General features: G+C 39.6%; 1 protein-coding gene across 2 annotated transcripts; it reads left to right on the top strand.

The window, feature by feature from the left end:
- The first annotated feature begins 8236 nt into the window (after positions 1 to 8236).
- hlx1 (H2.0-like homeo box 1 (Drosophila)) lies at positions 8237 to 12434 on the top strand. Of its 2 annotated transcripts, XM_008276770.1 has the most exons (4): positions 8237 to 8861; positions 9404 to 9586; positions 9720 to 9904; positions 11593 to 12434. In XM_008276770.1, the coding sequence occupies exons 1-4, from the start codon at positions 8417 to 8419 to the stop codon at positions 11923 to 11925; spliced, it is 1146 nt and encodes a 381-aa protein (XP_008274992.1). In that variant the 5' UTR covers positions 8237 to 8416; the 3' UTR covers positions 11926 to 12434. The 2 variants fall into 2 exon arrangements, with proteins under 2 accessions (XP_008274992.1, XP_008274993.1); XM_008276771.1 differs by lacking the exon at positions 9404 to 9586 and having other exon boundaries at positions 8242 to 8861.
- Positions 12435 to 17593: the final 5159 nt, after the last annotated feature.

The raw sequence follows: 17593 nt of genomic DNA, 5'->3' as shown, positions 1-17593 counted from the left end.
CTGGGCAGCACCTCATTGTCATTCTGCTGTAGGTGGAAAAATGTTCTGGCATATTTGAATTTCTGTAAACCCATTAGTGATCTTGACCCAGGATGTACCAACAGTGACCCTTCAAAACAGCAACAGAGGAATTGTTTTGGTGAAACATTAGTGCACAGGGAGGTGAACGCTGCTGTTAACATGGCTTATTCACCAAAAGAACCAAGCAAGCCTGTCTTATTGTATGAAAAACTTGTCATATACAGGTTGCTGCTCAGAGGTTGTTGTTGTTTCCTCTAGTGAAGGGGATTTTGAAAACAGCAACAAAAAGTAATGTTCAGTTTCAGTCTGACCAAGATCACGTCTGATGTCAGTGTGAACCGGCTACTGACCAATCAGTTGTCTTGGAACAGGGCATCAGTATTAGGCAAAGTGAGATTTCAAGATTCAAGATGAGCTTTATTTGTCACATACACATTTATACACGGTACAATGTGCAGTGAAATGTGTTTTGTACCAGCATCCAGTTTCAATCAAAAAGAAAAAAAAGAAAAAGAAAAAAAAAGGGTTCAAGAATATACTTTATGTGTATACATATACATACACATAAATAAATCAAATAAACAAAGCAAATGGGACTGTTACCTTACATAAGGTGCATGTGTAAAGGTGTAACAGGTGCCTGGTTGTATTGCACAGAGGCTGCACTGTCAGTACTGCGACCGCACCGATGGCACCGCAGACTGTTTACAGCATTTGTTTCTCGACAGCACCACCTACCGCAATGAATGATCAGCAAAGTGCACGATTTATGGTTTTAAAGCAGTATTTCACTAAAAATATAATTGGAATTTAAAACATTTATTTAAGTATTCCACACAAAGTACTACTTTATGTCGAAGTACCTACAATTTTAAAGGTTTATTCCACTCAAATAGTGCTTTTTACCAACAACTTAAGGTTTGAAAGGGTTATTCAACTCAAAATACTACTTATTACAATAATTATAAGAACTTGGTTGCTAAGACTTGCATTTTGACAAAATATGTAATTATCATACTTGTGTCATTACGGGGTAAAATAATGGAAGCATATGCTGTGGCCTTTGTAGTGATTAGATCTCAAACAGGATGGTTTGAAAGAGGCGATACACAAGGACAACTCTGGAGGTAGATATGTATTTATTCATTTATTTTATACAATAACATAAAAGCAACATTCCCCCACCTACTGACTGAATTGTCTCCCTTCTTTCTTCAACCTTTTTCCACCTCTCTGCAAAACTCCTTCACTTCACTGAAACAACATAGACACCATTATTACTGCTGAGCTGACAGAAATATTGACAGAATATGACAGAGAACCAGTTTGCATAACAGCAGGGGCTCTGCTAAGAGGGATGCAGCCAGCATTAATACACCTCTGCTTTCTCTACTATGACAAGTTCAAATGTAGTGAAAAACCATCCAAATTATGAACAGATTAAAACTGTAAAACAATGAGTGTTAAACAAGCATTCCCATGAAGGTTGCTGCTGCTTCATGTAGTGACAGTGATCGTTTCAGCATGCTTCTATCATCTAATAAAGTACTCATTAATATAGTGGCTAAATGATCATCATTGGAGCTAAACTGTCGAAATCTCACTGTGACTCCATTAAGCACATAAGAAAACAAGCTAAGAGTTGGCTTTGCAGCAGCTTTCATCAGATAAAACTTGACCGTTTGCAGTGTTTGACTTAAAACAGTTCGTTTCTCACAGTTTGGCAGCGTAACAGTAGCTTTGCTGCGTAAATGAAGACATCAGAAAATTAACGTGAAACAAATAAATCAGTACTCACGCTGCGACTGTCGTCTATAAATGCTGTTACTTCCTTTAGCACACCATGATCCTGGAAGGTCTGCAGACTCAGCCCGCTCCAGGGCGCTGCTGGTGCTGGCCTGCTCAGCAGCAGCGGCCCCTGGTCGCTGGATGGCGGCGTGTTGCTGTAAAACGGTGTGTGCTTGACTGACTGTGTGTGGCTCTGAGGGCATCCTACCGCTACAACAGCTCTGACCCGTGAAGTCATGAACACACGACGTGTCTGGCACCGACCCCGTGGGTTCTGTGTGTTGTCAGGATGACAATGATGCAACAACAGCGAACCAATAAACGACGTGCAGAGAAAGCAATGGACTGCACTCATTCACCCATCATGCAGATTTGTAGGAAGCGTTTTGCTTTAAAACGCCATTGTTATGTTTGACATAAGTGAAGTGTTGTGCAACAAACAATATAAGCCATTTTTGCACAGCAGCAAATAAAACACATGAACTATGTGGGGGACGTGTATAGAAGCAGTGCAGAAGACAGCATGGAGAAATATCTCCACTTAATGGCCAAATGAATCACGTGACAGATAGAAAACTAGATAAGAACTCTCAGTTTGTTCTATTTTAAACAGTTATTTTTGTTTCTAGCTTTGTCCTTCCACTGCAGAAGTTCATCTGTCAGGCTCCACCTCTGTTCCTTACATTTACAGCTCCACAGGAATCTGTGGGTCTCCTCGCACAAACTGCATTGCTGCTTCGCTTTTGTCATGTTTGAAGAGGATCAAACTAAGAATAGAAATACTTTATTGATCCCCAAAGGTAATTCTGTAGACTTGCGCTGCTGTTTGGAGTTTCTCGGCTGATGAATCGTGTTTTTCCACTGCAGCATTAAACACCAGCGGGTTCGTTTGACCGGGATGTGAAGTATTGAAGCAGAGATGCTCTGTTCTGCATCAGGCCACCAGCCTCCAATGCATCCACTGATAGATGACTATACCAAGTCTTTTAAAATCCTTTTTCAAATGTCAGTGTTTTAACATATTTATGAATGGTCTTTTTCAACCAGGTATTCATTGCAAAATAAAATCGCTGGCTTTCTTAAAACTAGTAAAAATAAATTCTAAAAAATGTATTTCTTATTATCTGGTATTTTTTGTGTTTAATGACTGCAGACTGTCCGATTGTTGCAATAAAAAAATATGTAATAAGTGGAATTATCCTTTCATTTAATTTAGTTAAGAATAAGCTACATATCCACCGGATTGAGCTCCTCATAGCTTTGCTCCACAGCAGGCCTAATGGTTTGTTTTAATGACCTTTTGTGTGTCTCTTCCCTGCTGCTCAGCTCGGAGCAGGCCGCATGTGATTTAACTGTGTGTACATTAGCACACTGAAGCTGTAGACAGCCCCAACCTCCACACAACAGATGACTTTAATCGGTTTTAATGTAAACAGTTGGTTTTACTCGAGGCACCGAGTCACCATCATATTTAAAAGCTTCCATTAAAGCAGGCCCTTAGCTTGTTTAGAGCGGAGAGCAGCCTGTGGTGAGTGTGATTAGTCTAGCACTCCATGTCCAGCTGATGAGCCTTCATGCTCTGACCAGCAGTCCGACACCACGGAGGGAAACACAGGGCTGTGTTGGGATTAGCTCTCCTCACTCGGTCTCTCCTATGATCTGAATTTATTTTAAGCTGCTCAACCTCCCACATAAGGGCCGAAAGGTGGATCAGTGGTTAGCATCATTGCCTCACAGCAAGAAGGTTGCTGGTTCGCGTCTTTCTGTGTGGAGTTTGCATGTTCTCCCCGTGCAGCGTGGGTTCTCTCCGGGTTCTCTGGCTTCCTCCCACACGGTCCAAAAACATGTTGAGGTTAATTGGTGATTGTCCATAGGTGTGAATGTGAGTGTGCTTGGTTGTCTGTCTCTAAGTGTAGCCCTGTGATAGACTGGTGACCTGTCCAGGGTGTCCCCTGCCTTCGCCCTAAGTCAGCTGGGATAGGCTCCAGCCCCCCCGCAACCCTAATGAGGATTAAGCGGTGTATAGATAATGGATGGATGGATGGATGTTTCCCACATTAGACCCTGTTTTGAAGTGAAGTTAAAGAAAACCTGTGTCATTTGGGTCATTGTTAAGTTATTATTATTTAAAAACCACTCAAAGAGTGCATTTACAGTCAGTTATAGTATCAACATTAATTTGCAAGTCAATACTTTTGAACACTGAAACATTAATAGATAGATAGACACATAAATGTATCCCAAAGTGGACAGCTGTGTCTAACCCTGGTCTCTCAGTGTTCACAGCCATTTTGTTGGGTTGGGCTGTTTGATTATTTCTCACTTCTCCAGTTTGGGTCTTAACAAGGAGTAGCCTGGTAGGATTTCTGCTGCAGACTTATACATTTTATAGGCTAACATTGGACTGGGATTGCGTTCATGTGTAAGTATTCCTCACTTTAATGTTGCAGTGACATTTTACTTAATCAGAATGTATTTGTTAGTTACATTAATCTGAATCTACAAAGTCTATCAGATAGATAAACTATAAAAAGCGCAACATGTGCCTCTTTAAAACAGTTATGTAAAGTGCAAGTCAGAACTTTAATCTAATGTAAATCGCTGACATAGATTCATAGAAATACATATTTCAGCAGTGAAGCTTGCACTTATTTATTTATTTTTTATTACTTTCAAAAAATGTCATATTTAGACACAGTCACATTGAAATTATTGGGTTGTTTGTTGATTAATAATTCCCTGCTGGAGGAGGCAGCTGCCGTCTTAAACATCAGAAAACAATGAAAATGATGAAGGTTATGTCTTCAAATATTTTGTTTTTTCAGGACAGCAGGGGAAAAACAACTAAATGTATTTATTTTACACCAACGTTATAACAAAGAAAAGCAACGAAGCCTGTCTCCTTGGTGTTTGGAATCCTAAAGATTAATTGATTATTAAAGTTTACCAGTTTTAACAACTGCTCAAAATGAAAACTGCACATGTTTAAAAAAAAAAAAAAAAAAATCATAGAACGAAAGGAGAGAGCATGTAGTCACTGGGGGGAGCTGCTTGTACATTCAAGGGCTCAGTGTGCTTAATAAGGTTTCACAGGATGTCTCTGTTCTAATCTGGTTCTATTGTATACATTCATATGCTGTTGATGGGCTCTGTATTTAGTCTAAAAAAAACTGATCCTAACTGTTTTGGTATTTTTGTGGTTGTGCATCAACACAAACATCCACAGCTGAAGATTTATCTGATTACCTGTCATCTGTACGATTTATTGGAATATTTCTAATACAGTGCTGTATTTGAGCAATGCTTGTTTTTTGTTTTTTTTTTGTTTTTTTTTTCTTTCTCTAAAATCTGTGCCTGGGATGTGTTCAGGGTCACATAAACGCAACAGTCCTGTTTCAAGCTGACGCCTTTTTTCTCTGTATTCTCTGTGGAAAGGATGGCAGCGTGCCGTACAGAAGGCTGTGTACAAATGGCCCAGGTCCCATTAAATCTGCGAAGTTCCTTCCCGGGGCAAACATTACCAGAAATAGTAATCCTAGCTTGAGCTGGAGCCTGACGAGAGGGGAGCAATAAGACCCTGTGTAATGATGGAAATCAGTTAATTGTGTCCAGCAACATGTGATCCAGCAGAGACACAGGCCGAGCTGCTCATTCACTTCTCCTCCACTTGATAGGGCTTCCTGAAAAATACACAGCGAGCAATCAGTCACAGACAATAGGCTCCGTCACATTAAACGTGTAAGTGTAAGTAGTCAACAGCAACTGTTTCCATCCAGATGGTTCGACATTTTGTTTCCATGTGGTCTGTTAAAGCTCTAATTGGCCTCCGTGCAGTGAAGTGATGCTGCAGCCTCCTCCGCTCACCAGACATCTCCCCTCACCGTCTGACCGCACCAACACGTTTTCATTAGTCTCAATGACTTGTTATTTTTGCCAATTTTTTTTAATATAACGAGTGAGTTGTTACACATTTATCGAAAATTACACTTCCTGCACTTTTTTGTATTATATATATGTGTGTGTGTGTGTGTGTGTGTGTGTGTGTGTGTGTGTGTGTGTGTGTGTGTGTGTGTGTACAGTTTATGTGTATATGTAAAGAACTACATTTGGAAGTTTGAAATAGAACCATGTAGTTAAATCAGATTTTAATGTAAATTCTAAAACAGTAAAGTAGTTAATGACGCGGTCTCACGCGGCGTGAATTTAAAACATCTCCGACTTTTATTAAATTAGAGGACTTGGCTAAGTCCTCTACTTCAGCGCGTCGAGCAGAACCTACGAACCTATGAAGGCACACCAGCAGTGGAAAAACACGGTCAGGAAATCCGTTGGCTATGAGATGAGGAACAGTGTATACCAATGACAAAAATTCTGTGTACTTCAGACAAAGACAAATACTTATTTTAGACTGACACTAACCCTGCATTTTTTCTCTCTCGTTCCGGACAGGTTCAAGCCTTACGTCCTCTCACGTACAGTCTCTTAACCAAAGACAGGAGTCGCTGGCACCGCAGTAATCCCACCTGCCATCATTTATACTGCTCCATGGAGAACTGGCTCAGGAAAGGGATTTAAAGGTAAATAATAGCATCCAGCAGGGCTCTGGCACAAGAAGTACTATTTCAGTTTTTACTGGTGATTTGCAGATTTATTGTATATTTTTTTAGAGTATAAAGTTGTCAGACCCGAACCTTAAAATGGTTGTAATACATTGCATTTCATGTTTATTATTGGATGTGTTTACACTTATAGGCTTATTGCTTTTACTGACTTTTTGGGACACATAATGAAAATCTGTGTGCACAGTTATTAAAAAATAAAATAAGGTGTTTGTTTGTTTGTTTGTTTGTTTTACACAAAACAGAGGAAACAGAATTTGAGGAAATTACAACATGTGGTCCTCTGATGTATTTGAAATCCATCTGGTGTGTGTCATGCACTTCTTTCTTTAAACTCAGTTTCTATTATTACTAATCATTCGACATAAACCAAAGAAGTAATTATGTTTATCATAATCTAGCTACAAAAAATAATCATAAAAAAAAGAAAAGAAAAAGACGTTATACATTAAAGTTCATGTAGTTGCTTCCAGTGGCACAGTTTCTGCAGTGTGTGTGTGTGTGTGAAGGCTCATTTCAGGCTGTTTTCTGTCATGTTTACCACTCAAAAGCTCATCAGCACCTGAAATAACTCGAGGCATGCTGCGCCTGCTACATCCTCTTCCCTAGATTGTTTTGACTGCATGATGGAGGGCAAACGTTAAATGTCATTTCTAATTTTAACCCGGAAAAGTGTCACTCGAAAACATCATGATAGCAGGCAGTCAGGGTCATCGGCCCTTCCGCCTGCATGAATCAAAACTAAATGAATGCGGGCTTCAGAAGCCATTGTTTGAACACATGCAAGAGAAACATGCGATCGGAGGGTTTGAGGAAGGAGGAGGGAACCCAAACACTTTCAGGACACGTTAGTGTCAGGACAGCTCGTTTTATTTGACCGTTAAAAATAGACAAAGTATATGAACTCACACTTACTCACAACAAGCTGCTGTAAAAGCTGATATTATTATTACATATACAAAAATGTATTGTTGTCGGTCAACAGAGCCACTCGGTGATAAAACGTGTGACTGGCCCGGGCCCAGCCTGTGAATCTTGAGGGGCCTTGCGGATGAAGTATCGCCTCTGAAGTTAATTGTGTTTTCGTTTTCGAGGGGAATAGATTTCCTCTGTTTATTATGAGCATGGGGACGGATTTGCGTCACCGTGCAACTTGCAGGTTGAGATAAAGTTGCACAAATATTGAAAAAGGGAAGTTCTAACAGTCATTATAAAGTCGTCGTCCTACCGCCCCCCTGCTCCGGAAGAAATAAGGATTTCTGCTGTATCCTAAAATACTAAAACGGGTTCTATTTTAGGGCCAAATCTAGCAAGCATATCCGCTCATTTAACACGAATCACAGCCCATCAAAAACAGGATGAATCTGAGCTCGTAGAGACTCTCCTGGGCCCGGGGTACAGGATTTGTACAGCTTATTATTAAATAGCTATTCGAAGTGGCTGTGTAGCCGATATTTCAATTTGATTTTCCTTTTTTTACTATTTAAAGCTGACAGATCAAAGACTTTCTTGCAAATATGTAAAAGCCCTGTATACTTGTAGATTAATGTTCATCAATTTCCAAAAAGAGGATTCTAAATTAACACAAGTCCCTGCGTAATGATTGTTTCATGCGCGGCCATGTGGGTGAGGATGAGGTTCTCTTTAAGTGATCAATCCATCATCTCAGGATTAAATTTGTTCCAAAGTGTCCTTGTCATGTGTGTGTGAGCGAGATACTATGTTACACATCATCTTCATTTGCAGGGTGTGATGCGAGCAAATGCAAAACATCCATTGGCTCAGAAAGCAACCAATCAGTGTCAGCGGAGGAACTTCGGAGTGGAGCTGCAGGGTTTGGATTTCAGAGTTGGGCGATTTTGGCACTTACATAAAGAGGACGGTCATCTATCCTCCTAAAACGCTACCCGTGTTTTTTACATGCCCGTCCTTTTATACACTCTTCTGAGAAACAATACGACGCATTAGAAGGTGGCTACACGGAAAAGATGTACACGGCTGGGCTCAATCCGTTTTATGCATCAAATTTTAGCCTCTGGTCTGCTTACTGCGCTGGAGGCTTCGCTGTGGATACAATGAAGAAACCCTCATTTTGCATCGCAGACATTTTGCAGGCTGGAGATGCGGAGAACATCCCGGGATCGTCGGCCCTCATGGTGCACATGGGACACCACCACCGCGCTCAGCAGGCGCACTCCGGCAGCTCTCCGCTGCGCCCGTCTCCCGTGGCGCCGGAGCCGTCAGTGTATGGAGCCAGGATGAGTCCGGCGTCTCCGTACCACAGACACGGACTACAACTAACGTCAGTCTCCAGAACGGCATTTAACTCACAGCAAGCGCCCCCGCCTTCAAGCAAAGATCTCAAGTTTGGAATCGATCGGATATTGTCTACGGACTTTGATCCAAAATGCAAAGAAAAGTCGTCGCTAAGAGGTGAGCAGAGAGATTTTATTACATTAAAAATCCCCCCAAAATATGCGGTGTTTCTAGACAAGCTTCATGTCCTACCAGCGACAAATAAAACATTAAACAGGGATGTGATTTATGCTCTTAGTATATTTTATATCAAGTAGTCAAAACAAGACAAGCTCATGTACAAAGTTCAGAAACTGAAAGCAACAAACCAGAAGCAACTGTTAACTTTACACTTGTCCAGTCAGTTTGTCCATACACTGACAGACTTGTTCCACCGCAGATAGTCTTCAATTGTGGGGCTATCCTCGCCTCTCTTGGACCCTAACAAGAGGTCAGAGGTCAGGATCAGCTACAAACAGCAACACTGCTGGGAGTTAGTTCAAAGCTCTACCAAAGAAGCCATGCAGCCTGTAAATTTAAAGCAGCCTCCCTCTCTCTGTTCTTGAGGCCATCTTTGCCCCCCAAAAGCGGACTCAGTTGTAGTCTTCTTGCAGGTTGCTTGTGTGTCACTGCGATAACTCTTTGCTGACTGAAGCCCATCATGTCTCGCTTTGAAACAGATCTCACGTCCATCGTTAGCTCGAACCGTCAGTCAGGCATCCACGTCCCCGTTCAGCCTCCGGCCAGCCAGTACTTCTCCTCCATAGACCCGGGGATGAGCGACGCGTCCGCCATGATGAGTTCACTAGGCAGCAGCAGCAGCAGACAATCAGGCCAGCATCAGTTTCAGGACACCTTCCCAGGTAGACATCACATGTAGGACTGTAGCAGACGGGAAATGGCCTCTGGTTTCAGGTGTGAGACAACTGCAGTGAATGTCCCTCTGATTGCTGGACTCTTTTTGCTTGAACTTCGTGTGCCCCTCGTGTCTTTTAGGTCCATATGCTGTCCTCACAAAAGACACAATGCCTCAGACGTACAAGAGGAAAAGGTCATGGTCGAGAGCAGTGTTCTCAAACCTGCAGAGGAAAGGACTCGAGAAGAGATTTGAAATACAGAAGTATGTCACCAAGCCAGACAGAAAACAACTGGCTGCCATGCTGGGGCTGACAGACGCTCAGGTAAGAGCTGGACTGACTCAGATGGATTTAGCATGTGCCTGTTGATTGTTTTTTTTTTTTTGCAGAATAAACAAATTATTTTATTTCCTGACCGAGTTTATTATTATTTGTTACATTTTACTCAGTGCAATCATCACTGGGGCATGTTTATGGAGCTGATGGAATTGTCTTGTAAGGTGCAGTAGTGGCTGTAACTGTAGTATCTACTGTATGCAGTGTGTGTTTTCTTAGAATGTAGACGCAGGAGGAGAGACCCATGATGAGGAATAAAACTAAAAATAACACACACTCACACACACACTCACACACACACACAGAGAGCCATTGTCAGGATTTGAGAAACACTGAGGCTCTGGACACATTTACCCCCTAAACATGTTTCCTGAAAACAAGAAGATTTCATATTTAGAATTTTTTTTTCTAATTGTTTTTTTTTCTCCTATCAATGTATTTTTGTTACGTTGAATAATGTTTTATAAGATATATGTTCAGTTAACTCCTAATTATCAAAATGACATACCAGATCTAATACCGCCATCTTCACCCTGCCAGTCTCTCAAAATACTGCAGACTGTAAAATAGCCACTATGTTTTTGGTTTTCACTGTTTATTGTACAGTTAACTCTACCTTGCTAAACTCTGTCCTCAGGTGTAGCTACTGAAGACGTGAAATGAAGTGAATGTGCTTTGTGTTCAGATTTAGAATCTTCAAAATGCTTGATTTTATATATATATTTACATATATATATACATTTAATTAAAAAAAAAAAAACACAAAAAAAAAACAACACAAAACAGAAACTATTTTTTTGCCACCAGCCTGCTTGATCCTTTGATAGATTTATAGGTTTATAGATTCCTTCAGGACAAAAACCTGAAATCCAACAATAATAATGAACAGGCTTAAGAGGCTGTGATCCAGGCCTTTCATTTAACATGAGCTTCATTACTGTATGTTGCAACCTGACTGACTCAGAGGCCTCCCAGTGTGGGCCAGATCGCCATGTTTTGTGCAACACTTCACCACTTTTTTTTTTCTTTTTTTTTTTTTTCTTTTTAAACTTTCATCAGAGTCAGGTAGTTTTCTAATGCCAGCGAAACTTCATGACATCAAGCAGCATGTCAGCATTAATGCCATAAAATAAAATGGAAACAGATTCTCTGTATTTCATAACTATTTTTGAGGAATGCCACATTTGCCACCGATTTTATTGCAGGCGGGCGACCTATTTCTTGTCATCTACTATGCTTTTTGTATTTGGACAAGTTTTGTCTGAGCTTGTAATAGGCCTCTCCCACATAAGCAATACCAACAGGACTTATTAAATGAACACTCTTGACCACTGGTTTGCCTTGAAGTATGAGTGTGTTGAGTGTAACCTATTATCATTATTATTATTATTATTATTATTTTAATCAAGTCAGATGAAAGAAGAAAAAAAAGAAAAAAGAAAATATTCAAAAGATGTGTTTTTGTCCATTTGCAAATGATGAGGAAAACCTAATGTACACGTTTTCTACAACAAATCGTGTCTTTGTGCTCAAGATATTTTTTTCTAAATTTATCTGGAAATGTAGGGAATATCTGAGGAAAGGATACACAAGAGCTGTGCAGAGAAGGATGCATTTAAATGTCGCTGATGGTTGTGTTTAGAACAAGTGTAAACGCTGCTTGGGTTTGTTTTCAGGTGAAGGTGTGGTTCCAGAATAGACGCATGAAGTGGAGACACTCCAAAGAGGCACAGGCTCAGAAAGACAAGGAGAAGGACGAGAAGTCGGAGAAAAGTCTGTGTGAGTCCGGCAGCAGGGATCCCAAAGAGCCGACTGAGTCCGAGTGCGAGAGCGAGGCCCGGAGCGAGTGTGAATCGGACGAGGCGCAGGAAGAAAAAGCTGATGGACACTTGGACGTTTCTGAGCTGAACAAGACGAGCGTGATCATGAACGGCAGCGGCCCGGCGAGCAGCGCGGAGGCAGCAGCGGCCACAGCCACGGACACAGCGGCCTCCCAGGAGCTAATATAGAGGCTGCCAGCTGATCTAGGTCATGAACAATAAGAACAAGAACAAGTCTGGTATTTTTGACAGAAAAACGACAGTGATGTCCAGACACGCGTGCAGAGGCTGTCGGTGCCCTCAACAGTCAGCTGCAGTGAAACAGGCTGAACACGGCGACGCCGGAGGCAGGAGCCACACCGGGTTCATCTGTTCATGTAACACGTAGTTTCAGCCCAGATACATACGGCCATCATGATGAATCCACTGGCTATTTAATGTAAAAGACGAACTTTTGGCCGTCTCCAGCTTACTGTCGTTTTTCTGTCAGTGTGCATCACGTTCTCCTCATGTGAAGGAAACATGCGATTGTGAATTGTTAGGCTATGAACCACTCGTTTCACGTTATAAATGAAATCTCACAACATCACGGCAGTGTTCATGTGTTTTTTGTTTTTGATGTATAGTTGTGCTATTTTGTTAATAATAATTTGCACTGATAATATTGTAAATAAAATGTTTTCTTACTTTGGAAATCATATTATTATTATTATTATTATTATTATTATTATTATTATTATTATTATTATTATTATTATTATTATTATTATTATTATTATTATTATTATTAAATTTGCAGTTAAAGCCGACAAAATAAAAACAAGACCAGCAGCTAAACTTGAATTAACGGAGAATCTGAAGGCACTGCATGCATTTATAAAAACACCAAAAAACGAAGGTAAATAGAAAAGTGGCCATAGCTGCTGTATAATAGGATTGGCTTAGTTCACGAGAATGAAATACACGACAATATAAATAAACGCAAACTGATAATAACATCCTTTCCATCTGTGCACCCAGCTTTCTCTTTATTTGGTCTGTAGTGCCTGATAAACGAATGATTGTTTTTGATCAGTTAAATGAAACATTTGGCAAAAACAACCCGTTTTCTTTCTTTCTTTCTTTTTCTTTCTTTCTTTTTTTTTTTTTTGTAAACGTGGATTGTCGTCATACAGCTCTGTGATAAATGTAGAAATCCTCAGGCCTCCTCCTATAAGTGCATTAATGTTTCTCGGTGAACTAAGTCTCTCCTCAGGACGCTGCGGCTCTGGCAGCGCAGAACAAGAGGGTAATTTATAGTTTGTGTACATTTACTGGCTCCAGAAAGCACTGACGACCCGGGGGAGTATATTTTATGCATCCAGACACAGATACAATCAACATCTTCTCCGTTTATAGTACTGCTCATAACCTCCACCTGCAGACACTTTCCAGGGTTAACATTCTACAGAGCTGCTGTTTCTGTTACGACTAACATAAGAGGACACTGCAGTGTTGAAATGTAATTTCCTAATCAGCCTTATCACGATGGCTAATGGTGACTGCTTAGAATGTGAAGGATAGAATAAATCCACATTATTGCAGAGCTCCAGTATTGTGCTCCATGTGCAGCACAATTAAACCAGATTAGGAGTATTTAATGACATGATGTCATGACACACTCCCCCGTTACACGTCTCGTCAGTCTCCTTGTGTCTGTGGGAGTAACTGTTTTCCACAACACTCCCATACATCTTGAAAGGACACCTCCTCTAACTCTTCTTCAAGTACTGAAATTCTTATCTAAATAATTGTATATGTCTTAACAAAGATCAATATCCATTTCAGTGTAGTCAATGTCAAGCTGCCTCATGGAAAATATTTTGATGCAAAAATTCATGACTCATCCAGAACCTTCCTTCTGAATAAGTATTTTCTGAAGTCAATTGCATCCCAGACAAAGAAAGCCATCAATAATTTGAAAAAAAAATTAAATAAATTATTGTCCATTAATCTGTAACAACCAAAGAGGTTTGTTGATGTAAAAAAAAAAAAAAAAAAGCCCAAAGGAATTTTATGGGAAAACAAGCTTGGTGCAGGGTGCACATAAAATAAATAACTATTGTATTGTTTTACAAAGCATCCTAGATACACTAAACAGTCTGATCCTGTCAGCATTGCCATATCCAGGACCTCAGAAATAATAAATCCAGAAATGCACCTCTTAATAGTTTAACCACACTCCAAAATAATAATAATAATAATAATAATAATAATAATAATAATAATAATAATAATAATAATAATAATAATAATAATAATAATAATAATAAAGGACTAGTCTAAAATCTTTTTTAAAGGTGTTTTTTGTTCCCATTTACCTGTTCAATGATATTTTCTCTACATTTTATTTCCTGACATGGATATATATCTATATATTACTTAGAGGGGGGAAAACATCCGTGATATTTTTTAAATGGACCCAATAGCTGTCAAATATTGTCAGCAAAACCCATATGTAACTTTTTAACTCAACTAATGACATGATCGCCGTGGTAGTTGTGTCTCTCTGTCAGTGTCGCTGAGTGTTGTAAAGTAACAAATACATTCATTCTGGTTCTGTACAATTTTGATTTGTACTTTACTGGAGTATTTTCACATTATGCCACACAGTAGTACACGATGTGATAACTTTAAAGCTGGAAGCTGTACACCAAAGATATAATGAACACTACTCTGAAATGCAGTCTTCTGTACGGTGAGAACTTTTACTTCTGGCAGTTTAAGAATGTTTTGATGCTAACACTTAGGTACCTTTACTAAAGTAAGATTTTTAGTGCAAGACTTCTACTTTAACAGAGTATTTATAAACTGTTGTGTTACTACTTTTACTTAAGTTAAAGATATGAGTACTTCTTCCACTGATACAGCTTTTACTTAAGTTTAATTTAAGAACAACATGAAATAAGCAACTATTTCATTGCATCGCAGAAGGAAAAAGAAACTCCACTGTGATCAGCTGGAACTATTTTGACTATTTTCTATACTTTTTGGCATTTCAGTATGTAATAATTCATGTACATCATAAAGCATGTCTATGAAAAAGAGTAAATATATCTGTGAAATAAAACTAGTGGAGTAAAAAGTACAATATTGCCTTCTGAAACACAGTGGGGCACAACTATATGGAAGCATAGACCGAAAATACTCCAGCGTAAGTGTCTCAAAATTGTAGGTAAGAACATTACTTGATTGACTCTGTTATTTTCCACTGCTGCACCTCTAAAACTAACACCTTGTCTAAACAAATTAAGACAGGAAAAACTTGATATAAAGTATTGTGGTGATGTAAAATAAATCCCCAGTCCTTTAGACTGCATTATACTCAGACAGGAATGTCAGAGCCCTTTGCTATTTGTTGTCATGTTAACAACAACATCATAGTGACTGACCCAAAAACCTGGCCCACCACAAACCCTTTCTACTATGGGGTCCACTTTCCTCTCCACCGGAAAGAGGACTGACCCCCTGAGAGCTGCAGTTTTTCCGTTTTAGCTTAGCATCTTGAATTTCACTTTTCATTTCCCCCTTCTGCCTGGCTGTACAGTATACCTGCCATCTTTTGTTTCTCTCCCATGCAACACATATTTTACCCTTAACTCCAGAACAACTTCTCATAAACTCACTTGGCATGATATGGTTAAGAAGTAGATGGCAGTTTTCTTAATCGTCACTCTTAATTCACGCTGGATGTGAAGTTGTCAGAATTATGATAGCCAGTTTCCATGGAAGGCAGTAAAAGCCTTAAGCACTTTATCAACCTAATATTAAGTGTTAACCGCTTGCGTATTAAATGTCTGGGTGGGTTGGGTCTTGAATATGCTTGAAAAGCTATAAATTACATTAGTATTTGCAAATGTACAATAACAATAACAATCCAAACGCTTAACATAATACTGAAAGGCCTTGATTTGTGAACTGCCCTAAGAATTTTATGAGCAAGATAGGAGAAAGTCCATCTGGCCTGTATTTAATGTCAGGCTTTACGCCTCCATTAAAAGCTGTCCTATATGTCCCTTATGGCAACCCAGGACAGGGCAATCTATAAAACAAACTAGCCTTGCAGATTTCACTAATATTTAACGCTTTGAAAAAGTAACTGTGTAAAACAAATTACCTTAGTGAGTGCAGACGAGGGAGGTTTCTGTCTGCAGTTGTTCAGGGATTAACGTGACTAAAAGCTGTGATGTCTCAAGTGCTTTGAGGCATTATCTGTGAGGTTGTTTGATCGGCCAGTGGAGATTTTTCCTACACTGCTGTAATGCATCAGTGGAGGCCTTCGAACCCATGGGCCTGCTGGAGGAAAGACAAGTAAAAAAGTTACACTTTAATTCGGCAAGTGTTTGACAAACTGCTGCTGAGGAAAGTGGCATACAAAAAGATGGAGGATTTCGTAAATATACTTCTTCCTTATTTCAGAAATGATACTCACACTGTCTTTAATTGTCATGATGAGAATCTACACTGATGTGAAAATCTCACAAATAGCTTACATTCATTTTCTATAGACAAGCAGGAGAGCTGTTCCAGTGTGATGTGGGAGGCTACAAGCCTCCTTTAAACATGGTGAGACTGTGGACCAGTATGTGCCTTTGGCCTCTGTGCTTGTTAACTGTGCCTCCTTGTCCCACATCGCTCAGCTGGTTTGCAGGGAGATCCCATGTTCAGAACCCACAGGGAGTCTAGTCACCCGATGATGTTGTTAAGTCACTTTTAGTCCACATGAAATTTGTGTATGTCATCTTTTGTTGTTGTTGTCTTTGTCTTTATTATTTGTCCTAATTATAGACTTTGAGATTACGCTGCCATCGCAGTATTGCTCTCCTTTCCAGTAATTCTACTTAATCACAGGGAACCCCCATACCCTTTGTATTACAAATGGTTTTGACCTACTTTCACTTTGGAGTGGTCCTTCCTGGCTGCCGTGCTGTTTGTAATTGAACCTTTGAAGCTGTGCAGTGTTATTACTGTGGTTTTATGATAGGAATTGATTCACTTGCAGTGCTGTGTGTTTGGGCTGCGGGGTAACTGCATGTTCTCAAGAGGTGTTGCCTACCATTAGCTACTGCTTAGGACTGTCCTCATTGTTTTTAATGAGTTGAGTCTCAAATAAAGCATTAAATATTTTTGTACTCCAACCTATGTTTGGTGAACATTTCCTGGTCTCTGAACCATACCATGTTAGCAAGGCTGGTGACAACATTAAACTACGACAGTCATAATAATAGAGGAAATAAAGGTTAATTACAGTATTTTACAAACTGATCATATGTTTGAAATGTACTTGAGGCTTCATAAGTAGAGGCCGACATTCTGCACACAGAATGGCCTCTATTAGATGTTATGTTATTATATGTTCTACATGTTTATATATGATGTTAGTTTGGTATTATTACTAATATGTTAGCATGTGAACAGTATTTTAGCATTTGTACTCGGTCAAAGTTGAATGCCAATTTTAATTATATGAAGATAAAATGGACCCAGTTTGGGTTGATATGACTAGCTTTGTGCTGACCCAGTGTTAGTGTTGTTGTTGTTTTAATTACTGTGGTTATTTATGGAAGCCACTTTTGACCGAGTGTTAGCACAATAAGCTCACCTGTTTCGCTTACTGTTAATTGTAAAAAAAAAAAACCAAAAAAACCTAACAAACAAAAAAACCATGTCAGCACAAAATTTAAAACTGCAAAGGCAACACACATTACCAAAAAAAAAGTAACAGAAGCCAATTTTGGCTCACTATCTTGCTTGACTTTTCTCAGTACCCATAGGTAGAAAACCGAACAAGAGCCACAGTGTCAGTGTTATACTGATA

Source organism: Stegastes partitus, unplaced genomic scaffold (assembly GCF_000690725.1).
Source record: "Stegastes partitus isolate 25-593 unplaced genomic scaffold, Stegastes_partitus-1.0.2 Scaffold80, whole genome shotgun sequence".
NCBI lineage: Eukaryota > Metazoa > Chordata > Actinopteri > Pomacentridae > Stegastes > Stegastes partitus.
Note: the sequence above shows the minus strand (reverse complement) of the source record. Positions and strands in the feature narration are given on the sequence as shown.